Genomic DNA, 24,035 nt, shown 5'->3' with positions numbered 1-24,035 from the left:
TATATATATATATATACAATTATATTTAATTATAATTATGTATAATTATATTTAAAAATTGCACATAAATATTATAACCGCTTGGTGTGGCTCCTAGTATTAAAAAAAAAAAGAAATGCGCAGAACACGAATGACGCCAATCGTGTGTAGTACTAAAGATTAATTATACCCTTATATATAAGAGATAGAGAAATACAAAAATAATGAACTTTAAAACTTCTGGGTAATACTTTTTATTTTCCTTTTCCAGAACAAGATTTAAAAAAAAACTATATATTTGAAGTGCTGTGGCCACCACAGGTTAAAAAGTTTTGAAAAACTGGAGAGGAAAGTACACTCACCAAAAGTAAACGTCGTGTTCCCGCCTCTCCTTCTCTTTCTCCTTTTGCTTTTTTCTTTCTCCATTCTCGTTTATCATGAGCTCGTAATTAACGCACACATATTAATACTACTAAGCGATAATTATTTATCATTATTTTTTAAATTAATATTATATAAATGATAGAATTCTAAGATTTTTTGATTTTCAATTTTTTGATTGATGCTCAATAATTAATTATTTCCTTTATTGATAAAATATTTTTTATCATTTCCTTTAAAAATAATTTATTTACTAGATCCTTTTAGTGAATACAAAAACGTTGATACTTATAGTGTTAAAATGTATATAATGTAACGAGAAACGTGAAATTGCATTACAAACCCGAGATTCACCGCAAATTCTATTCTAAAAGCAACTCATGTAACTTTTGAAAGTAGATTCTGACGACATCTTACGCACGCTAGACAAACTAGATCCTCGTTCTCCGTAGGAAACTAGGTTCTTTAGGTCTGTTCGCGTTATTTGCACTTTTTGCACTCGACATCTTCGCATTCTCTCTTTTCTGCGCAAATATATTTATCTTAATTTTAAGTTCAAAATTTTTTGAGGATTTCAAGCAACACGAATAGATCTATTGTTATCCCATTTCATTTTAATACTTACAAATATGATGAACATGAGACGAATTAGAGAAAATACGTGCGATACGTGCCGTATTACCCGCTGGAAAATATCCGTGATTATGTAGTTCAATGTTTTGTGCTCATAAGTCATAGAGGCGCCACTAATCAAGTTCCATCTGGCTTCTACACTACACACTCTCGCATTATATAATGGTGGCTGCTTGAAGTCCGAATTTTATTCTTTCGATCGCAGCAAGATTATAAAAATGTCTGTTGGTAGATTAATTGTGAGTAAATTACGCATTATGACGTTAAAATTTTTCTAAATTAAGATCAGGATTAAGATCAGCTTTCGCTGTTTAGAACATTTATAAATATAAAATATAAATATAACGTACATTTTTACATACATCGAATCGTATTTATCGTTCGTACTATACTCATTTCCTTAAGTATTTCGTTACTCGGCTCGATTTCTTGTCAATAATGCGAATAATTTTCATTTCAGACACGTACCTTTTCCACGTCAACTGCCGTGCAGCAGATGGTGAAGGTATTTAATTTTGACAAGCGACTACGTTTTGTTCTTGATAGTTGACAAGTCCATGAATCAACCCTATAAACCCTATAAACCGTCTGGAAGTAATTTTGCATACTTTTACTTTAAATTCTACAATTGGAGGTTCTTCCTATAATTAATGCTAATCCATATTTTATAAAAAACAGAGTAAATAAACTCTAAATTTAGTGATATTTATATTTTCACAGCACTTTAACTTCACAGTTAATTTATTCTGTTTTTGTGGTTAGCCCACTGTTGCAGCAAGCCCTTCAATTGTTTTGCAGCATTTTGTAGTATAAATTCCATAAACAATTGTTTATATACATGTCAATTATCTTTATCCTATTTGATGCATTATTGCAGCCTCCACTTCAAGTTTTTGGAATAGAAGGCAGATATGCCACAGCTCTTTTCTCAGCTGCAACTAAACAAAAGGCTTTGGATGCAGTGGAGAAGGATTTAATCAGTTTTCAGGTATGATCTATATAAACAAAAAATTATACATCAGATGTTTATTTCAATATTAATCTGTGGTTGTGTTTGAATTAGGGTCCCCTAAAGAAAGATCCTATACTGATCGACTTTATAAAAAATCCTTCGATAAAGCGAAAAGATAAGGTGGAAGCTTTTAAAGCCATTGGAAAGAAAAATGGCATGAATCCAACCACTGAAAACCTGCTAGAATTACTCGCAGAGAATGGCAGATTGGTGAAACTCAATGCAATAATCAATTTGTACAAGTTACTTATGGCTGCTAACAGAGGGGAAGTAGTATGCGAAGTAATTACCGCAAGTCCACTTGATGCCGATATGAAGACGAAATTGGAATCTACATTGAAACGTTTATTGAAGAAGGGTGAAACCGCTTTACTCACTACCAAAGTAGATCCCTCTATCATTGGCGGTATGATATTATCAGTAGGTGACAAATATGTAGACATGAGCATCGCTAGTAAAATTAAAATGTACACTGATCTCATTGAAACTCCAGCGTAATACAGCATAGCGGTATGAAGGAATGAAGTAAAATGTTGCATACTCATATACATATATTCGAGTATTATGTAAATTATCGAGCAGAAATAAAGCTATAATCAAGTAACCTAAATCCGCAATGATTATTCTTTATATTAAATGAATATGTCAACAGGAAAAAAATATAGTAATTCAACTTTAAAACTTGATTTTATTTTTTATACTTGATAAAGCATTAATTATTTTTGATACAGTTACATAAATGTTTAATTATTCGTTAACAATCGTTTGTATTTAACTTTTCGTATCTTGTAGTGTACTAATAATGCGTGGCGAAGTGATATACTTTAGAGCCATGCAATGTGTAAAGTTCTCACATACTATATAATATTTCTGTTTTTCTTCCACTCATAAACAGAATTATACTAGAAACTAGAGACAAACGAGCAATAATAACAATAAGTAGATACTAGCATAAAAAATACTAAGCCTAGTGTCTTAAAGATCACTATTTGTCTGATATACAAACTTAAAACATTATAATAAAAAAATGTCATCAATGATGAATGTCACGAAGATTACGCAAAACTTTTGCTAAATAAAAATTGTAACAACTTATAACAAGATATTGAGTGATAATGATATACCATACCAATAGTATATCTTTGTGTGCTTGACTGGTGTTATGTAAAAATACTATTTGATTATGCAAAATACGTGTTAAATATGATATATACCTGAGAATTGCATTATATATTGTTTTCCCAAAATAGTAAAATATATACGCATACATATTTCAACAATTGTAAGCTTAAGTGATTACTGAATTTACTATATTAAATAATGGAGCTAAAATATAATTATATTTTACATAATATGCAATTCGTAAAAGATTATATTCATTAATCCACATAAATATATTAATAATTATACATAATTAACAATTAAAACAATTATTATGCATTAATTATTATGTTAAAATCCAAGCATTGACTAGTATTATCTTTCGATGATATTTACGAAATATAATTTTATTTGTTAATGAGAATAATTATAATTGCACGTCTCAGGACTTTAATCATTAGTGTACGCGCGCGCGCGTGCCTCATACTATATCATATATATATATAATATCCAAAATTATAAAATATTTTAAACAGTATTTCTCGTCCAATTTATACGTTGCCGGCGTTTGATAATCGAAATAAAAAAAAATTTAACTCTAACAATTAAGAAAACATGTCCTATAGAAAAAAAAATTCGTAGTGAAAGAATTTACTCCAAAACCACTCTTATATCGTATATCACGCAATTTTCTAATTATTTTCTAATTACTTTTTAATAATATATTATATACAAGACGTGAGGCAACTACTACGTACATATGTACAAGACGTGAGGCAACTACTACGTACGATTTTTGCTTAAAACATAATCGATGGTATATCATCCTTGACTAAAACCCAATCTTCTTCTTCTTCAAGAACAGATGTGGCGCATTCTTTTGCCAGAGCTGCATGCACAAGAATATTTTCTAATATCCGTAACTGATCGTGTTTTACATCACATATTTTCAATAATTCATTAATTACCTACCATTAAATTGATGTTCTAATTCGTCTTGATTCATGGGCAGTTTTTTTTGAATATCGATGAAATTATTACCAGCTGGTGGAGTCTCATCCAATTTACTTTGTAAAAGAGTCTTCCTGCATTCCCCGAGTTCTTCTAATCGCTTCAGTTCGGTGCGATAACTGACATCTTCATCTCCTGATTCAGTTCCCGTATGATCGCTCTGTTCGACAATTTCATTTTCATCATTCGTAATTAATTCTTCTTCGTTTACCACATTGTTGGATTGTACGTTACAATTGATGCATGTTATAGTATCCATATGGTTAGATATACTCAAGTCATCCTTGTCTATTCGACTACTTGTCATATATTTAGACAAATCAAAATCCAGAAGATCTGCTAACAGCTTTTCCTTGTCTTCCACATCTCGTTGAATCGTTTCTAAATCTCTATCCGGCTTCAAAATAAAATCGTCATCAAAGCTAATTTGCATTAAAGAGGAATGGGTCGTCATTGTCTTGTTGGTATTCACATGATCAGTGCTTAGACTGCTCGATAAATGATCAGTGTCATTTGACATTGTAACACTTTCGCTTCCATTCATTACTTTATTCCGAGATTTTTTCTTCCTTTCGGGTGTGAAAACGACGTCCTCGAATTCCTGTTGACCAATTCTTTGGAATATCTCTCGGCGATCGTTATTCTTTACATCTTCTGCATTTCTTATTCTATTATTATCATTGTATTCCGGTATTTTGTTAATATTAGTTACAAGTGGAGTATTTATATCTATTGGAATTATCGGCGGCACTTCTACAGCTTCTTCTGCATTTATAACCACGTCGTCAGTATCGACACCAACAGTTGGCACAATGCTACAATTTGATTTATTACTTTTAACTTAATCATGTTGAAAAAAAATTAATTATTAATTCTAATATGTTGTTTAGTTTTTATAAACATATACTTATTTTTATTCTAGAAATAATTTTTTACTTACCCTACGGATTGAATAATATTAGTTGGATCGATTTTAGGAAAAGGTATAGCTGGCACTATACTACTTTCTTTTAATTTCGAAGTTAATTCTAGTATACCATTAGTAACAGGTTTACTGTATTCAGCGAATGATAATAAAGAATCCATTGTCTTTCTTGTTTCTTCTGTAAGAAAATAATTTAAAAATAATTCAATGACAATCTTGTATCTAATTACGTCTAATTTAGAGAAACACAATATAATTGTGTAAAAATATCACCTGTAAAAATATCATTTTCCGGATAATAGGCAATTCGCAAAATATTTCTTTCTCCTTCCAATATAAATATTTCGTCTTTAGTGCAAGCCACATCGGTAACGTGCCGTAAATCGTTTACGATCGATGTTATTGCAATAGTATTCGGATTTACTACGTAGACTACGTCATCACAGTACGTTATCAATAAATCATCACAAAACGGTAATACGATGCCAAACGAGGGTTCTCCACGATTCTTTTTCGATCCTTCGGGTGCAGGATTTAATAACGCCACTTCTGTATGACCCGATCTAACTGCATCCTTTTAAGAATATTCATAATTTGATAACATAAAATAATGATGACTTAATATGAATACATATGTATGTTAACTTGATACCTTAAATATGAGTGTTTTCAGTACAGTCCCAGCCTTATCAGCTTGCCACAAACGTAATCCTGGTCTACTTGCATAGATTAGCGGTTCTTGCATATAAATTTGTCGAGAACCGAACACTGCTCCTAATTTACCTAATCTAAAGCACCAAAACATATTTCTTTATTTTAAATATATGAATATATATGAGAAAATTGAATATAAAGATACTAACGTTTTACGTTCTTTTTGGCCAACTTGTGTCACTTTTCCATTTTCATTTCTATTCACTAAAATTGTACGTAACGTTGTCGAGACTAGTAGCAAGCCCTGTTGATAGCTCAATTGTACCACTGAATATTTTTCGTTCAACAATTTCGATGATTTCGATAAATGCTACAAATAGTATAAAGTATCGCAAAATTACCGTATTTATGAGAAAATAAAAAAAATTAGAAAAAACTTTCAGTATTTACTTACCATATAAAAATCAATCTCTGTTAAAACTACTAAACCGTCTTTATCTCCACTGAATAATTTCATACCATTCTTAGACCATTCCACTGCTGTTACTGCAGTATTGTGCAAGCCACTTATGCTGTACCTTTCAACCTTGTAAAAAATAATAGCAAGCTATTCATATATCCTTTTTATATTACATATATATGTACATAAGTTTCATTTTTATAATTTACCTGTTTCTTTTGTTTTGGTTTTAAACTGTTTGGCAATGAGTCTGGCGGATTCTTGGGAATTTGAAAAACTGTAACAACGCCATGTTCATTGCCTGCTGCTACCATGTAATCAACCGTGGAGATCACTTGTACGCTCGTAATTTTGGAGTTTACATTCTACAATAAAAGAAAAAGGACATAGTAATTCTCTGAATGGGACATAGTATGTCTCTAACATAGTAGGTCTCTGAAATTTTTTAAATACCTCGCAACGTAATCTCTGCAGATCCTGCTTTTCTCTGTGGTACCAATAAACGAGCCCATGATTTGTTCCAATGGCGATAAACTCGGTTAGGGCATCAATACAGGTAAAACTGATGTCTTGCGTAAAAATACCATTTTGCATTTTGGCAGGTATCTGTTGCAGAAGGACGGCGAGCGGTGCCCACTCTCTCAACGGTCCACCATCCTCACACATAGGTGTTGTCATTATAACTACAAACACCTACATATTAAAACATCACTATTTTATATTTGGAATATAATATCTAATAATAACATAAAGTTTATTCCTACACTAGGCTGCACTACAACTTTCTTGCTTTCGTCAAATATGAAACATATACCTGTTTTAAGTTATAAAACTGGCTTAGCTACAAAAAATAGATCTGTTGCTATTATACTATATTTTATAGGCATCAAAAAACTCAAAGCTTTATTGCCGCGATATTGAAAGAGAATGAACTTTTCCAAAAGTGACATTAAACATGAGAAGTTATATGTGATAATGTAACCTTTATTGTGGAGAGAAAAAGCGAGATTTTTAATTTAAAAATTCTAAGCAAATAATCGCCTCGATAACGTGAGCCGCAGTGTTTTCTAACACACGCTAAATAAAGATACCGCAACGTAACACAGAAAGTATACGTATGTACCTCCGTTTCAATCGAAACAAGGAAATGGAAAGCAGAGATTGCCGAGATCGACCGGCGTTTTACTCCTTTTTTCTGTTTTCCCCTTCAAATGCTACGTTTCCTCCTTTTCTCCGCGGTATGAGATAAGCATCTCATTACGATAAGCGTTCGTGGTTACGTGTGTATAACGGTGCACATTGCTGCATACGTGTATCCATCGACATTTCTAACAAACACGAATTGACATGACTGTGGAAAGTGTGGAAACACACGCGTTACTTTACGCGTACCTTCCGAATTCTGTCTCTCTCCCTCTCTCTCTCTCTCTCTCTCTCTCTGTTCTCTACACAACAGTCGTTGTTAATTACGTGGCAGTTGCAGCTGCTAGAGCTCTAGCAGAGAGCTTAGAGTATTCTATTATACTGTATTATACTTCCATGCACCTTTGTGCTCCTATGAGTCGATAAAACATTGGTATAAACCTTGCACGATAATGCTATCAGGAAATAAAACATCCGTTTGACGTTTGATATTCATGCGTACGTGATGTAAATCATGTAAAAGCGATGCACGTGTTTAGTTTATCAGAGAATAGATATATATTGATATTTATTTTACTAGATATATATTGTATCTTTTAGATCAGATGAGCCTATTGTGTTAGTCAAGAAATTCTGTATCTTGTTTAGTATGGTATTCTTTTTATGGCATATAATTTCGAACATCATGACTTCTTCAAACTCCGATTAATTTAATCAATGATTAATTATAACTGCAGTATCTGTTGTATTTTAATGTGGATAGAATTATTATAGTTTCATTTGTTTAACACATATGAAAAAAAAAATGATTCGGAAATTAATCTATAATGTACGCATATATTATTACAATGGACAACAATTGGGAATTATTTTGCTGCAGATTCTTGTTCTTTTCTATCAACGTAAGTTAACTTTAATCTCGATTTAATCCTCTGCTGGCAAACTGGTACAATCGATCTTTTTATTATGATTTCTTTCAATAAAATGTAAACAAATAAGTAAAATACAATTCAACTTCTACGATACAAAAATTTGATTGTTAAAATTTTTTTAATAAGTTTTTTCATAAGTAAGAATTTTTCCGGATTTTTATATTGTTTGATATAATAAGTTGATCACCACCAAGTTAAAATCGGATCGGAATCGTATACATATATGGACATGCTTAGAAAATGTTGCTTTAGAACGAATGCGTTCTCTCATGAAAACGCGTCGGAGTGCATTTGGTTGACGTATGAACCGAACATTAATCTGTAAATACGGGATTCGATGATTTATTCTCAAGATTAGAATGACGCGATAATATTCCGTTATTCACAGAGCCTATATGTGATTCCGAAAATATGCTGTGAGATACGTGAAAATCGGTAATAGTTCATATCGGCCGATCGACGAAGCAATAAATAAGCATGTCGACGATGGAGGGTTCGCTCAGCAAGTGGACGAACGTTGTTAATGGATGGCAATATCGATGGTTTGTTTTGGATGACAATGCAGGCCTTCTGTCATATTACACGGTAAGGATATCTATGACTCGTTCAATGGCATTCCCAATTTCTCTCGCAATATGTGTTGCACGTTTAACACCTTTTTGTTCTTCTCAAATGATCTTTAGGTTATCTGATCTGTTTTCTTTTGTTTCTCCTCTTCAGAGCAAGGAGAAGATGATGCGTGGAGCACGTCGTGGTTGCGTGCGATTGAGAGGCGCTATTATTGGCATTGATGACGAAGATGATAGTACATTTACTATAACAACGAACTCCTGCAAGGATGATCCGAAAACATTTCATTTTCAAACGCGCAATGGTGAGGAACGAGAACGCTGGGTTCGTGCCTTGGAAGATACAATACTCCGCCACTCTCATACGGTATGTATACAAACGTAGACTCATGTAATAGGGTTTGTTTTTATCGCTTCACTGAACTGCACTAGGAATTTCCTTCTTACTTTCATCAAATTTCAAATATATACCTATTTCACTTTAAGTACCAAAAATACATATTAATTCAATATATATCTGTTTTTATATAAAAAAAAAGAAACAGATCTATACGCATGAAAAATGAAAATAATTGTTACATCTTTTCTAGTACAATGATAAAAGAATAATAAAATGATGTAATGTAAGATAATTTTGTAGGACTATACAAGCTTATACAAATTAATTGTTTCAGAGATGGGACCCTAAGAAGTCACCACCTAAGCATGATTTTGATCGCAAGGTAGCTGAAGCTGATGTTTATCTTCAACTTTTGATTGAACAAATCAAGTTGGTTGAAGGTAAAAGGAATATGGCTGAAGATGAAGAAAAACAGAAGAAGTATTCTGATATTCTTTCGCAAGCTAACGCCATGCTTAATTCTGTTAAACATACCATTGTCCAATTGCAAATTGCAAAGGTATTTGTATCATCTTATTATACATCTGTTTTTTTATTATGTAATTTTGCATGTTTTGAATAATGTTTTCAGAATACAGCAATACCTGTTAATGGAGTATATAGAGGACCAACAAATTCTATACATGTCTCACCTTCACTTCCTCATGGTAAGATTTATATGTATATAATACAATGTTTCTTGATTACAAGATCATTGATTGATTGATGATTAAGATTGATTATATTTTTATAACTGATACAAAAATCTATTTATCTCTTAAAAATTGTCCAGATAGCCCCCCAAGAAGTACAATGAAAAAACGAATAAGATAAAAATAGAAGAACAAATAAAATAGAACGACATTTTCAATATCAATTATTCTGGCTATCAGTGATAAATAAAACTCAAGATTTGCTTGCTTCAAAAATATCAAGGCTTATTCATGACCTTTTAATTGAGAAAAATCATATTTCTCTTTTTAAATAAATGCATTGAGTAATTATGTTTTTAAGAAGCTCAATTTTAGTTGCAGCTAGGGCACCAGAAGCGACAGTGCAAACCGGTATTGAATTAGGCTCCGAATGTATGGAACCGAGAGTACCTACATTATCAAATGGTTAATTGCAACATTTATTCTACGTTTTAATATTAAACGTATTTCAATCTTATTAATGGCTACAGTGTCACTTTGCATCTTTAGTTGTTGATAGGGATCTACCAGTACCACAATTCTCATACTCATCTTCCGATGAGGATGACGATTATTTTGATGCCGCGGATGAAATACCAACTCCGGCAGTCCAGAATCATATTACGCTGTAAGTATAAGTTAATTTTTATCTAAAAATAAAATCCATCTTTTTCATGCGTGCAGTCTTTCTTGTACATTAATTGGAATATTTTTTATTAGAGAACTTATATCTGTAAAATTTGATAAAAAATTCGATAATATATAAATATTTCTTTTTTTAGATATTCAGATAATGAGCGATTACATTCATCTGTAGAAAGTGCCACGGGAGATAAACGTAAAGAACCACCTCTGCCGCCTATCAAAGGCGACGGATCAGTAGATTATGATGGTGAGTCAATACTTGCATTTCAATACACGTTGTGTTTTCTGCTATTTTTATTTTTCCATTTGCTTCTTATTTAATAAAAAATATTCCGAATAATAATTTTATTTATTAAAGTAATATATTGAAAAAGATTTAGAAATTAATATTGTTCTATAAAAATTGTATACTTGCAGATTTAGCTACCTGAAACTAGACAGGTAGGTATTTCATGTTCTGTGTCAGCTTGAATGGCAAGTGGATTGATGTTTCAGTCTCGTAGTTCTATAGTTTTGCATCCTTAAACTATCTCCGCTAATAGGTTTTTTTTTTTTTTTTTTAGGAAAATTATGCCCAGACATAATGGATTTTTTGCAAATTTAATGATTTTAAATGACATTTTCAATGCAGATTAATTTTTTAAATATCGATTTAACTAACTCTATTGTTTTCTAATTCTTTTCTAAAACTAGAAAAGAATAAAAGTAAGTTAAATTGATATTAAAATTAATCTATGTTGATGAAAATCGTTAAACATGAAATACCAGCCATGTATCTAGTTAAAGGTTTAAAGTTCCATGTTCGAGTATCTACATAAAGAAACTTTATTTTAAAAAATAATTTATATAAGATATATATATATATATATAAGTCTATACAATTTTTTTTTCTCATCGTCGTTGGCAGGAAATGAAAGGTAAGTACGTTTATTCGAGGAACAAAAAACTACTTCCTTTGAAACATGTGTGACTTTTAATTGTCAAATTTATGAAATATATTTGAGTACATAAAAGACTTAAGGCAAAACAAAGTAGATATGATTATAGGATTCATAAAGAATATCATGTGCATTTGTATTTGCAAAATAAATTACGAACAAAATTTATTAGTCATCTGGATGCGCTGACTGTGATATATATTCTATTGTTGATAATGCAGGTTGTATATAGTATACCCATCTGTTTTATCTGTCGTGACTATTATTGATTTTCTGCGATCGTGGACTGAACTATTTGACATATAAGTTGACGTTTCGCAAGCAAACACTCGCGGAGTTCCCATGTCTCTTTTGAAGTGGTGATGAATAAATAGAAGAAAACAGAATGTTTCATTGACATGATGTGTAAGAAGGGAGAATTGTGGTTGAACTTTATGCTCTGCTGTTTACCTTTAAATCAAAGTGCCCAACAGAGTACTTTACGTTAATAGAACACAATTCGGGAATAAGGAGCTTAGGAATGGATACTAGTTGGTCTATCTTAGCCAGACAATATGTTGGACATAACTTCAAGTCGTAAGTTTCGTGTGCAATAGGTATAGATGCGGTAGAAAATTCAGGTTAAGATCTTACAATTTTCGGGTATTTTTTCTGTATGCTGTATGTTATTGTTGTGGAGATCCATACGCTAAAATTGGCAGTAACCCAGATTTTGCATTTCTTAAAGTATTTTTCATACTTTAAACTGTGAATTTATATCTGTTGCAGCTCTCTACGAAGAAGAAAGCGAAACAGAAAGTACGTAATATGTCACATCAAGCATACTGTGTTGTAGAAAGTAATTCTGCTTATTGATATTTCTTTTTTTACTTTTATCGTCTACAGTGGATTCCATGGAGAGTCACGGCTCAGTCGTGGCTCATCTTCTGTCCCAGGTGAAGATTGGTATGGACTTGACGAGAGTTGCTTTACCAACATTTATCTTAGAACGCAGGTCACTCCTTGAGATGTATGCAGATTACTTTGCTCATCCCGATCAATTTGTAAGGTAGTTTTAATTATTCAATTTAATAAAATTTTAATATGTATATACATAATAGATCAGTTTTTTAGTTCAACCTTTTGCACAATTCATCTTTTTCATTTTTCTCTTTACGTTGGAGAGAAAAAGAGAAAAGATGAACTAGACAAAAAGTTTAGTTAAACAGAACAGACCTAACATTGTCGCATTGTCTGTTTTAACATTTTGTAATAAGTTTTTGAAAATAATTCCATTTTCCTGAATTAGCATTGCAGATATGCCTACACCTCGGGAGAGGATGGTGCAAGTAATACGTTGGTACTTGTGCAGTTTTCATGCAGGACGTAAATCTGGCGTGGCTAAGAAGCCATACAATCCTGTATTAGGTGAAATTTTTCGGTGTCATTGGAACATACCTAATGTTAATTCTTTTGATAACGCTGCAGAGTCTGGTAGTAAACTAGTATCAGATGGTCCTGTACCATGGTGTAGAGAGAATCAACTTGCTTTTGTGGCTGAACAAGTTTCTCACCATCCACCAGGTATGGGAATCTTTTTTTTTTTCATTTAAGCGTTTTATTGAACTGTCTTTATTGAACTTGTATTATAGCTCATCTATTTATTATATTGTTTGATTGCAGTTAGTGCATTTTACGCCGAGCATGTTGGAAAAAAGATCTGTTTCGGAGCTCATGTTTGGACGAAGAGCAAATTCCTGGGTTTAAGTATAGGAGTGCACAACGTAGGAAAGGGTTGGGTAAATGTGTTACAATACGGGGAGGAGTACGTTTTAACTTTCCCTAATGGTTATGGCAGATCTATTCTCACTGTACCATGGATAGAACTAGGAGGAACTGTAACAATAAATTGTGTACAAACTGGTTATCATGCAACTGTAGAATTTATAACGAAACCTTTTTACGGCGGTAAACGGAATCGAATTACGTGTCAAGCTTTCCAAGCGGGAGATAAAAAGCCGTTTCTTGTTATAAATGGAGAATGGAGTGGAGCAATGGAAGTGAAGACATTGGATGGTGTAAGTTAAAACGTTAGAATTTTAATGTAATATTAATATTTATTGTTAAATGCTACAGTAGAACTGTAACTATTTGCACGTCCTACATAGTAAGCTACTGTGAATAACAAATATTAGTATACATTATATAATCATTCATGGATGTAAATTTAATTATTGTTAAAACAATAAATTAAAGTATATTTGCAAATTTACATGGCAGGGCTGGGTAGGCATGTATTTAAAATACTTTTATTTAAAGAACAATATTTGTAAAATTGTATTTTATATTTTAAATACTAAGACAGTCAATCTTATTGTTTGAATTACAAAATATACAAAAAAATTTTCAATCTTTCAATTTTAAATACAAAATACTTTTTATGTGTTCCATTGAGATACAAAATACAAAAACTTATATTGAAAGTATTGTGTTTTACATAAAAGTATTTCAAGTATGTGCCTCCAGTCCTGACATATGAATATTATATATAAGCACCGCTTTTAAAATAGTATTTTTTCTCTTATTTGATTTATTCTTAATTCTTGTTTCTTTCTTTAATTCTAATTTACATTTTTAATATTTTGTAATATTCTTTTTTTTTTTAACAGAAAAGTGAAATGTTCGCTGACGTGAGAGAACTTAGCACAGAAAGAAAATTAGTTAAAACAGTATGTGAGCAAGATGAATCTGAATCGCGAAGAGTATGGCGTGACGTGACAGTTGGCCTACGTATCAACGATATGGATAAAGCTACAGCGGCAAAATGCACAATTGAGCAAAAACAACGAGAAGAAGCGCGGCTTCGAAAGGAGAATAATATAGCGTGGCAAACGAAAGTAAGTGGACGATTTTTATTTGATTTTTTTCATCTATTGTATAATTATTACCAACCATTTTTTTTGTTGAACAGCTTTTTAAGGAAACCAAAGATGGTGGCTGGGTGTACATAAGACCTCTTATAGACAGAATACACAGTTCTAACGATCAATCGAATGTTACCTAACTATGTATACGTGCGTATTACGTGACAATTTTAGATGCAGCACAATACTAGAGGAAAAATCGTGGCCTACTGCCTGTAAGAATTATAACATCAGGCTTAATTCAGAAGACATACACTTTCACATTCAAGCGATTTTGGCAAATATTTTTATGCGTATTAGCCAATCTTAATGTAGGAAAGAGATAATGCAATATTATCTATTTTACTTTTCATCTACTATTCTAAGTTTCGTTTAATAAAAACGTTTGTCAATAATAGAATATGAATTTTTATGATATAATTATATCTATCTTCTTCTTTTTTTTTATCCTTGGAGTAATTTCACACAGATATCGTAAGTTTCAATTTATATCCACCTTTCAAATATGTGTACGTATGTGAAGTCTTTTATATATACATAACATTTATTAACATTATAATTTCTTATGAGAAAAGAAATTATATGTACAATTTACGCAAACCTGTATACATCATATTGTATAGATTGCATGCCATATTGTATACAAAAGTTTTACGATGTCACTAGTGGACGTAAATAATATGATATTCTAAGATTATAGAATTAATTATTTTTGCGCAACCTCTTCTTCTCGAATTTGTTATTGGCAAATATAAATAGATTTCCAACATGTAAGGAATGGACTGACATTCCAAAATTATAGACTTCGGAAATAAATTTATGCATTTCCCATGCACAAAACGAAATATCACAATGATACTTAGTATTTTATTTTTGTGATTGCCGTAGTTTTTCCATATACTAGTTTTACAAATAACATAACATTCGGAGAAAAGTTAATAGTGTTGGAATAGGTTTTTTTTAAATAAAAGACATTCTTATCATATCTTCTAGAAACAAAGAAATTAAATGTATCCCTTTCCGATATATTAAAAAATTTATGAGTTATTTAAATGTTCGTCTAATGAGTTATTGTATTACATAGTATTTATGAGGAGGAATATGTTACAGTAAACAATTATTTCTTTTTATTGTATATAAAAATAGATGTACAAAATATATGTAATGTTTAAAAATTAATATCGTTGGACAATAAATTATATGACATTAATTCGCGATTTCTTACAAGATAATATAGCCAAGAAAATAGTCTATAGCAGCAGTTCTATAAACATGAGGTAGTCGTTTTGTTGATGATAACAAATAATTTAATCCAGCTTCTATTAAAGGCAAACCTACATCATGATATTTAACATTCAAATAATTAGTGATTATAGTAAACTCTTTATTTTTCTCGTATTTGTATAAAACTTTGGCAGCATATTTTTGTTGTAAGGATATAGTGTCAGTATCACAGACTGTAACATGATCAGGCTCTGTAATTAAATTTAATTTGCAATCCATTGGCTTTATCAAAAGACGATGCGTCTGTTTGCCGATAGATGTTTGTAGAACAATTTCTTCACCTAAAATCTCGCTTAGCGAGGTTTTTATTAATATTAGAAAATCATTAAGTGGATTAGTAGCATTTGTAATAGATAATGTACTATTTTCTGGTTTATAATCTACACAACAGTTCCATATCTTGAATAAATTATATGCATGAAATGTTCCTATGTGTAACAAACATTTATTACAAGACAATGTTTTATTATCTGTACATACATTGCTTGCAAAAATACTTTTATGTAATACAGAAAAGCAAGAGCCATATAAGTAATCAGATTCCTGTGGCTGCACACTATTTGAGACAGAGTTGCAACTGTGTTTACAACAAAACCACTCGTCAGGATCGTATTCTGCATCGGGTAAAGGAAGAAACCTCTTAAAGCTAATTAACTTAGAGATAACATTTTTGCAACAGGTGCATAATATAGTACATTTTGATGTTTCAAATAACAATTTGATATCATTTACAATAGACTGCGAATGAGTATTTGATTGAACTAATTTATTCAAATTAGTCATCACTTCTGTACTGAAGGATCCAAACGCAGACTCTAATGGTGCAGTTTGTAGGCGGAAGCAAACCCAATTGTTCATTATATTTAACATGGACAAGGAAGTAGGTATAATTTTAACAGATGGCAATAAGAAGCTTATACTATAATCTTCTACTATTAACACCATGGTACTCTCCAACAGTTTAATTCGAACATTCTTTAAGCAGAGATCTTTTCGCATAGAAATGAATACGTTGCAGGATTGCAAGCGTGGTCTTAGCTCTAACGTGATAAACTCCATAATTTTATCTCAACAATAAAACCACATTATTGTGGAGTAGTAACGTATTCCATAGTTCTGGAAATGCAATGCAAAATGTGATTCTGCATTATTATCTATACATAAATTATATATTTACAATATTAAATTACATAATAATAAACATATTAAATTATCAAAAATAAATACACAATAATTAATATAATGTAAGTTATATAATTTTTAAAGAAATACTAATGATATACCTTGCATACACATCTTTCCATGTGACACGTGCTTGTCAATCACATATGTGAGGTTATAAAAATATTAATACTTCACAATAATTTATACAAATATATTTCTTTTTGTAAGATTGCAGCAGAGAGAAACTTGCGGATTCTGTGGAAATTATTTTTTAGGAATTATGCCTAAATAACTGTAATAGTTCTGTTCATAAATATCAACACGACATATATTATACATATGCATTTACTTTGTGTGTGTTTGTGTGTGTGTCGTACAGTAATACCATCTACAAAAGTAGAGGGAAAGTTTATAATTCAGTTTGGTGAGCAATTGGACACCCTGGATTTGTCCCTGTATTGCCCTGGAGGCAAGTTAGCGGCAATTCGAGGTCTAGACAAGTCTAGGATGCGTTCCACTAAAATTAAATGTGATGATTTGATAGTAATTTATCACAAAGAAATAAAGTCAATAAAGTAGGGGTCCAAGAAGGAATTTGTCTAACGTTATCGAGCAAGTGTTAATAATAAGTTTGAGACTGATTCTTTGATCCGTGGGATTGTTACACGAAGGTTATAAACATCTGGTTGCTGGAATCCAAACGCTATGAAGACTCTCTTCGATCAGGCAAGGGTGAGTGTCGCGTATGTATGCGAATGTCAAGGTGCACAGCTGTCTCGCTTGGACGATTTAATCACCCTTGCGTTGATTATACTGCGAGCTGGACTGGTATATTGTTTGATAGATTGTTGTCCAGAGACGGGAAACATATGGAGGTTTCAACATGTGCATGTCTAAGTACATTGATACAAGCAAATGTACTCTGGTATTAAGCGTGCCTCTTGTCTGGATCAGCCTTTGACTCGGCCTCACAAACTGAAGATTCAATTAAACTCCTGGAGTACAGGACGTATGCAAATTAAATTTTCTTTAGATATTGCCAAACAGGGTACATAATTTCAAGACTAACCATAGTCATAGAGGATGTTTGAGAGTTAGTTCAATTAGAAAAGATTAATAGTTGATGCATATATTGAATAATATGCAAATATATATTTATAGTGGTAAGTTAATATTTATTTCAGAATTTTGTCAAAGATTTATTTAAGATTTTTATAATATTGAGATTGCTTTTATATTTCAGAATTTAGATAATTCAAAATCTTCAAGCGATCAATTATAATGTGACATAATTGTTAGTCAAGTGCCAGTGCAAGTATCATGCAGTTGAAAATAATCATGTACAATAATGAATGACACATGTAATAAGATGAGTAATTAGATTAGTAGAATAAGTAGAAAAGAGAACAATGTCAGTTCCTTCTTGCTCAACAAGTAAAGGATTAAACAATGAAACTACTAAAGAAGAAGTAGTCTATGGAAAATGGGAACGTTTTACTAATTGGGTGCATTGTATATGCATCGTTACTTTCGATCTTGAATTGGGTCAAGCTATAGAGGTGTGACCACATTTACAGAATTATTATTTTAATATTTAGTTAACAAAATAAAATAAAATATTTTTGCTAATCATATTTTTTTTATGTGTGACAGGCGATTTATCCAAGTCATGTTAAATTATCGGAACAAGAGAGATCCAATGTTTGTTACTTAGCCTTTCCCGATTCCAATTCTGGATGTATGGGAGATACCCAGTATCATGTAAGAATAAGACAAAGTAGTAAAACGATGCAAGAAACTAATGCTCTCAAGGAATATGACAGGAAATCACCTTCTTTTCTACAAACTGATAGAGATTATTACTGGGGATACGTATATTTCCGACAAGTAAAGGATAAATCGTTGCCCAGAGGATATTTTCAAAAGGTGTGTTAACAATTTGATACATTTGGTGCAATTTATTTAATTTATAATTAATATCACGCTTCTAGAGTGTTGTTATAATTACAAAACTGCCATTTGTTAATTTGTTCGGTGAATTATGTGCTTTAATTGCGCCGGAATTTTTCGAGACTGGAATAGCGCTTATGGAAGCTGTGGTGCGCGAGATTGATCACTGGCCTCCTCCAGTTCCAGGCCAAATAGTTCATTTGCCTCTTATCGGAGTATTATTCCAGGTAAATACATTTAAAAGTTATATAAATAAAAAATGCAGAACATATGTTTCTATAAACATTAGATTGCAAATGCTTTGTTGTTAAAATAATGGACACAAATGTAATAGTACGAGTATAAATAAATAATGACTTTATTTAAAAGTTTCAGATGGATATTTTTTTTTATAAAAATGTCCAAAATGTTTATAAAAATTAAATTTAAAATGTCCCTTAAAATGCCTTTATCATTCTCTACACATGCCTGATCATGACATATACATGACTCAAGCTTTATTTAAATTTATTTGTGTCCATATTTTGATGGCAAAACATTTGCGATCTAATTCATAAAAATAATATATATATATTTGTTCTTCCTTTTTGTCTAATAACACACTCACGAAATTAAAAAAAATATTTATAATTGACTTTGTACAAATATGTTGTACAAGTATGTTGTTTATGTATTAAAAGGATAATTATTTTAGACATATATCCCAAATCAAAATTACAAAGCTGCTGTTCCAACGATTGCTGCCATGGAGCACACATCTAACGTGCACGCAACACGAAGACTGATACTGACATCAGCTTACGAGGGCGATATGTTTCGAAGTTTAGCCAGTGTTGTTAGTTACGTGCATTTATTATGGGAATTAGTACTTCTTAGTGAACCAATCGTTGTGATGGCAAGCTCACCGACTACATGTTCCGAGATGGTTCAAGCGCTTATAGCGTAAGCATCCAATTAAAATAACTGATAATACTCGTTACATATCTATAATGCATAACTGGAAAACATTCTCCAGCATGATCGCGCCGTTGAAGTATTGTGCAGATCATCGACCGTATTTTACTATTCACGATTCGGAATTCAAAGAGTACACCACTGATTCTCCGACGCCACCTGCTGTGATCCTGGGCGTGACAAATCCATTCTTCGCAAAGACGCTGCAACACTGGCCGCATATCATCCGGATAAGTAACGGCAACAATAGCGGTAAGTTCTATGGTGTTTAAAGGTTAGCGGTATGTGTTCAAGATTTGATATTTCAGAAGATCAGAAATATAAAATCAAGAGATCTGAAAATCTGAAGGTGCTAGACTCGAAGCCTGGCGTTTACACTCAGTACAAATCTTTCCTGCAGAAAGACAAAACTATACTGAAGAAATTATTCAGGGGTATTCAAACAAAACGGCCGGGCGAAGTGCAGACCGCGCTTTTGAAACGTCATCTTATAGAACTCACGGAGAGCTTTATGATTCCGCTTGAGAGATACATCGCGACCCTTATGCCACTACAAAAGAACATATCACCTTTTAAGGTAATCAATTATTAGGGATTAATGATTATAGAGTCAGTTTATGTAATTGATGACAATGATTTTTTTCAGGCAACTCCTACACCACAAATGTTCAATCCAGATGACTTCCTAGCTAGTTTAAGCAGCTCCGGTCCTCAATTAACTACAGGTATAAAAGGCGATTGGGTAGGACTCTATAAACGATTCTTTCGATCACCGAACTTTTCCGGATGGTTTCACACAAGATATATGGAGTTGAGTCAGCAGTTGCAAGTTAAACAGTTAGAGAAATTATCGCAGGCGGTATGAATATTAATTTTTTCTTTTACATTTTTTCATAATTTTATTATAAATTCTTATCAATATAATAATCATGGACAGGATTTAAAAACGTGGGTACAAGGGAAGCAAGAGGTGGAAGTAGTCGATATGATTCTTAGAATTCGCCAGAAGTTGGAGAAAAGCTGCATTGATGACGTACCAATCGATAATTCGGTAAGAGAGAAACTGCGAGAGAGAATAAATGACATTACGCACGTATTGCCGGATGATTTAAAGGTGATTTTAAGACATGAATCTTGACGGTACGAGTACGTTATTAATTACAAAACTCGCTAGCGTTATATTTATTTTTAAGAGCCCGGAACGTATTTAAGTCAACTCAAAAAAACGTAATATCTAAGATAGTTTAAATGCTCTACTCCCTTCCTCTATAACGTAAGTGAATGAACGAAAAAATTATAGTTTATAAAAAATTATAGTTTAAAAAATTATAGTTTGAGTATACGATGAGTTACATTAAAAGAGAATGCTGTTATATACGTACTTTAATCTGTAACTCGAAATACTCGCCACGAAATTAACGGATTGATGAAGTAAATTCCTTGTATATATGATAGAAATTAATCGTGGAAACATTATCTTATGTATTTAGTATATCACTTAACCCTTTGAGTACGGAATAGTGTCGAATGTTCTGCGTGGCCGGAACTCAGCTGGTACCAAATACGGCCTTTTTTTCGCATCGAATTTAAGTATCAAGAAATTACACAACACATAATTGGATTAAAATATTTGTCTTAAACTTATGGTATTATTTATTTATACATATTTACATAAATTTATTTGTACATAAATTATTTATGAATAAATTATTATTAATATTTCATGGATAAATTAGAGAAAAGAAATGCGTTGCATGTATATGCGCCCACGATACTCAAAGGGCTAAGTATGTCAACGCTTTTATACTTGAATCATGATATTTCGTATGATCTTGCTCTATTAAGCTTGACTGATTATAGCGCGCGCGCGAGCGTCATTTGATTTTCTTCATAATGCCAACTCAGTAGCTTCCATCCTCTACTCGACCAAGTAATTTCGATCAATGATTTTCTATATGCGGCGATCTTTTTTGTTATCAAATACTGGTAAATACTCTACTTGGGGTAATCAGCGATAACAATAATCGTAATCTCATAAAAATAAGTATGAATTTCAACTCAAGTGGAATGTATGAGATTGAAATGTTAAGTAATGTACATACATTTTTTGAGATCTGTAAATATTGATACAAATGATACGTATATAATAAAAATTTATTTTAATATATACAATAAGATATTGAATTATTAGAGATATTTATGTCTACATTTATATGTAAACGATTTGATCGAAGTATTATAAAATTTTTATATCTTTTTTCCCGTAAATATCTTTATTTAAAATATTTTATTAGGACGGTATTTTATAATTAGATAATTTTGTTGAAAACAACATGCATAAGGTAGAAGAAACATTAGCTTATAAGAGGTAATATTTTATTTTATTTTATTTCTTACGACTTTTTTATTATTACATTCTCCCAATTACATTAATAATTTTTTCAATAGTTTTATCTTAATGCTTGCGTCATTATATTCTCATTATAATATTTATAATATATTATCATACTTTCAATAGAGTCTCAACAACACACATATATATGTATATATTTATCGCGCAAGTGTGACAAATATATACATATATATATATTTATCCATATGTATACATGTATACATATACATATATGTATATATATAGGTATCGGGTGTATGTTCATTTTCTTTTTCTTTTTATGAGTGTGAATGCACAGTACCGTAGGATAGCTTTATTACACAATTAATTCACAGAGTTCACTTTATTATTCTGCCGAAGTACACCTCGATTTCTGGCCATCGCGTTTATCTCCTGTCGCTTTCGCGGAAGATAGGATGACATTTCTGCGCGCGGAAAATTTTATGTCATACAAATCTTGCGGTTTTTTTTTTTTTTTTTTTTTTTTTTAATCACTTCGGCCGGCGTGTGGGAGAGAGACGGGGAAATTTTTTTTTTTTTCTCGCGATTTTATGTATTTGTACAGTCGAAGGATCTGGGAGGAAGAGGAACAAAGGTCTCCCTTGGGTTCCCTCGAGAACCCGCGCACAATAATAAAGAGAGCGGATAAATGCGATTATCGCCTTTGCTTTACTTCGACAGACTTAGGCCTGGGTGAATTGCGCCTCCTTAAGTAAATCTTACAAGCCTATCGACTAAAAACACGAATGGAAACTTTACAACGAGCTGCTCTTTGGGAAAAGATGAACGCGGATGAAGCAGCGTTTTTTTTTTTTTTTATTTCTTCAAAGGGCTCGCGCGGTCACAGCCGAACGCGAGCGGACTTTTTCTCGGATTGTGAGAGAAGTATTGATATAATAATACATATCGTATAAGCCGCTCGCCGTGCGGTTTCTGGAGAAACGATCTTATCGCATTACCGTGGTACTCCTCTCATCCCGGGGATGACTAAGGAGGGAAAAAGTCATTCATGGTATATAAATTGACTAAACGCCTGGATTTGGCGTGCAACGGTGCACGGCGCAAAACGAACGTTTCAACGGGAATGCCGACTTGCTCGACGATTGTTTATCCCCGATTTATTAGTCCTCGAACGGGATTTATAGTGGAAGATGCGGACCTTTTGAAGGATTTACAAAATAAGAATCTAAGATTTAGGCGAAGATTTACTTTTGTGTTAAATACTTTGTTCTTATTGCTACTTTCCGCGATGGTGAAGTGCAAATATTTTTGTATCGTCAGTATACATTTAGATAGGTGTAACGATCTATTCATATTCTTGTGATAAAAATTACTAGTCAAACAATTTGCGTTTAGCATCAGATGTACGATAAAAAAAATGTACGACGATGACTCATTCAACAGAATTCATCCGCCAAGATTTATTACAGATAATTAGACGTAAATAATAAAACCGTATAAGAATAGAGTAATTAAACTCATGGGTCCGCGTTTTCTCTTCCTCACTATAAATCCAGTTGCTTTCACTCGTTCGCTTCGGTCCGACGTTTGTTCACCTTTTCGCACATGTCTCGCGTTCTGCCTTTTAGTTACATTCGTGCAATTGGCATTACGATAATGATCTCGTTCTAGCATTACTTGATGTTACGTTAATATGCGAACGCGACAAATTCTTCTTGCGGCCTGAGCTTAGACCCCCGTTTTGTCTGCACGGAAAAGATATCCCGATAAAAACTGTCGTGCTCTTCTTTGTAATTCACGCGAGGATGCTACTTTGTGCGATCGATCAATAATATTTTTTGATAAACCGTCAGTCTCGCGTAACGCGAGATTTTATTGTCGCAAGAATCTTAACTGCGAATGTCGTGTTTCTTCCCGTTTCTTCCGTTGAGGACAATTGGACGGGTGTGTCACACCGAGAACAATGTCGCCCC

General features: G+C 32.2%; 5 protein-coding genes across 7 annotated transcripts; 3 read left to right on the top strand and 2 right to left on the bottom strand.

The window, feature by feature from the left end:
• The first annotated feature begins 1,138 nt into the window (after positions 1–1,138).
• On the top strand, positions 1,139–2,615 carry LOC108749338 (ATP synthase subunit O, mitochondrial). The gene is made up of 4 exons (XM_018487951.1): positions 1,139–1,232; positions 1,454–1,498; positions 1,871–1,981; positions 2,057–2,615. Exons 1-4 carry the CDS (start codon positions 1,212–1,214, stop codon positions 2,501–2,503), a joined length of 624 nt encoding a protein of 207 aa, XP_018343453.1. The 5' UTR covers positions 1,139–1,211; the 3' UTR covers positions 2,504–2,615.
• A 983-nt stretch (positions 2,616–3,598) lies between these two features.
• Positions 3,599–7,671, bottom strand: LOC108749432 (WD repeat-containing protein CG11141). Its single transcript, XM_018488143.1, has 10 exons — positions 7,280–7,671; positions 6,610–6,849; positions 6,366–6,521; positions 6,151–6,282; positions 5,906–6,066; positions 5,695–5,830; positions 5,316–5,616; positions 5,058–5,220; positions 4,079–4,932; positions 3,599–3,995 (listed from the first exon to the last, which is right to left on the bottom strand). The coding sequence occupies exons 2-10, from the start codon at positions 6,832–6,834 to the stop codon at positions 3,907–3,909; spliced, it is 2,217 nt and encodes a 738-aa protein (XP_018343645.1). The 5' UTR covers positions 6,835–6,849; positions 7,280–7,671; the 3' UTR covers positions 3,599–3,906.
• An 848-nt stretch (positions 7,672–8,519) lies between these two features.
• On the top strand, positions 8,520–14,696 carry LOC108749429 (oxysterol-binding protein-related protein 9). Its single transcript, XM_018488136.1, has 13 exons — positions 8,520–8,816; positions 8,952–9,167; positions 9,475–9,699; positions 9,772–9,847; positions 10,208–10,297; positions 10,382–10,499; positions 10,654–10,763; positions 12,223–12,252; positions 12,340–12,502; positions 12,743–13,017; positions 13,117–13,511; positions 14,103–14,330; positions 14,405–14,696. The coding sequence occupies exons 1-13, from the start codon at positions 8,709–8,711 to the stop codon at positions 14,495–14,497; spliced, it is 2,127 nt and encodes a 708-aa protein (XP_018343638.1). The 5' UTR covers positions 8,520–8,708; the 3' UTR covers positions 14,498–14,696.
• An 849-nt stretch (positions 14,697–15,545) lies between these two features.
• LOC108749431 lies at positions 15,546–16,751 on the bottom strand. The gene has a single exon (XM_018488141.1). The coding sequence runs from the start codon at positions 16,698–16,700 to the stop codon at positions 15,579–15,581; it is 1,122 nt and encodes a 373-aa protein (XP_018343643.1). The 5' UTR covers positions 16,701–16,751; the 3' UTR covers positions 15,546–15,578.
• A 416-nt stretch (positions 16,752–17,167) lies between these two features.
• Positions 17,168–20,996, top strand: LOC108749430 (protein DENND6A). Of its 3 annotated transcripts, XM_018488138.1 has the most exons (10): positions 17,168–17,537; positions 17,650–17,968; positions 18,049–18,364; positions 18,459–18,731; positions 18,797–18,982; positions 19,450–19,697; positions 19,771–19,961; positions 20,018–20,286; positions 20,356–20,568; positions 20,647–20,847. In XM_018488138.1, exons 3-10 carry the CDS (start codon positions 18,215–18,217, stop codon positions 20,845–20,847), a joined length of 1,731 nt encoding a protein of 576 aa, XP_018343640.1. In that variant the 5' UTR covers positions 17,168–17,537; positions 17,650–17,968; positions 18,049–18,214. The 3 variants fall into 3 exon arrangements, with proteins under 3 accessions (XP_018343640.1, XP_018343641.1, XP_018343642.1); XM_018488139.1 differs by lacking the exons at positions 17,168–17,537; positions 17,650–17,968 and having other exon boundaries at positions 18,215–18,364; positions 20,647–20,996; XM_018488140.1 differs by lacking the exons at positions 17,168–17,537; positions 17,650–17,968 and having other exon boundaries at positions 18,215–18,364; positions 20,021–20,286.
• The last annotated feature ends 3,039 nt before the right edge of the window (positions 20,997–24,035 follow it).

The sequence above is a fragment of the Trachymyrmex septentrionalis genome, unplaced genomic scaffold, assembly GCF_001594115.1.
Source record: "Trachymyrmex septentrionalis isolate Tsep2-gDNA-1 unplaced genomic scaffold, Tsep1.0 scaffold29, whole genome shotgun sequence".
Classification (NCBI taxonomy): domain Eukaryota; kingdom Metazoa; phylum Arthropoda; class Insecta; order Hymenoptera; family Formicidae; genus Trachymyrmex; species Trachymyrmex septentrionalis.
Note: the sequence above shows the minus strand (reverse complement) of the source record. Positions and strands in the feature narration are given on the sequence as shown.

Excerpts from the sequence above, each read along its gene's own strand:
- LOC108749430 (XM_018488139.1), top strand. The coding sequence starts at position 18,215 with ATGTCAGTTCCTTCTTGCTCAACAAGTAAAGGATTAAACAATGAAACT. Across the intron at positions 18,365-18,458 it reads AATTGGGTCAAGCTATAGAG|GCGATTTATCCAAGTCATGT; the intron begins GTGTGACCACAT and ends TATGTGTGACAG. Across the intron at positions 18,983-19,449 it reads TTATCGGAGTATTATTCCAG|ACATATATCCCAAATCAAAA; the intron begins GTAAATACATTT and ends TAATTATTTTAG.
- LOC108749431 (XM_018488141.1), bottom strand. The coding sequence starts at position 16,700 with ATGGAGTTTATCACGTTAGAGCTAAGACCACGCTTGCAATCCTGCAAC.
- LOC108749429 (XM_018488136.1), top strand. The coding sequence starts at position 8,709 with ATGTCGACGATGGAGGGTTCGCTCAGCAAGTGGACGAACGTTGTTAAT. Across the intron at positions 10,500-10,653 it reads GTCCAGAATCATATTACGCT|ATATTCAGATAATGAGCGAT; the intron begins GTAAGTATAAGT and ends TTCTTTTTTTAG. Across the intron at positions 12,503-12,742 it reads CATCCCGATCAATTTGTAAG|CATTGCAGATATGCCTACAC; the intron begins GTAGTTTTAATT and ends TTCCTGAATTAG.
- LOC108749338 (XM_018487951.1), top strand. The coding sequence starts at position 1,212 with ATGTCTGTTGGTAGATTAATT. Across the intron at positions 1,499-1,870 it reads CCGTGCAGCAGATGGTGAAG|CCTCCACTTCAAGTTTTTGG; the intron begins GTATTTAATTTT and ends GCATTATTGCAG. Across the intron at positions 1,982-2,056 it reads AGGATTTAATCAGTTTTCAG|GGTCCCCTAAAGAAAGATCC; the intron begins GTATGATCTATA and ends TGTTTGAATTAG.
- LOC108749432 (XM_018488143.1), bottom strand. The coding sequence starts at position 6,834 with ATGACAACACCTATGTGTGAGGATGGTGGACCGTTGAGAGAGTGGGCA. Across the intron at positions 6,522-6,609 it reads TGCAGAGATTACGTTGCGAG|AATGTAAACTCCAAAATTAC; the intron begins GTATTTAAAAAA and ends CTTTTATTGTAG. Across the intron at positions 4,933-5,057 it reads AATATTATTCAATCCGTAGG|CATTGTGCCAACTGTTGGTG; the intron begins GTAAGTAAAAAA and ends ATCAAATTGTAG.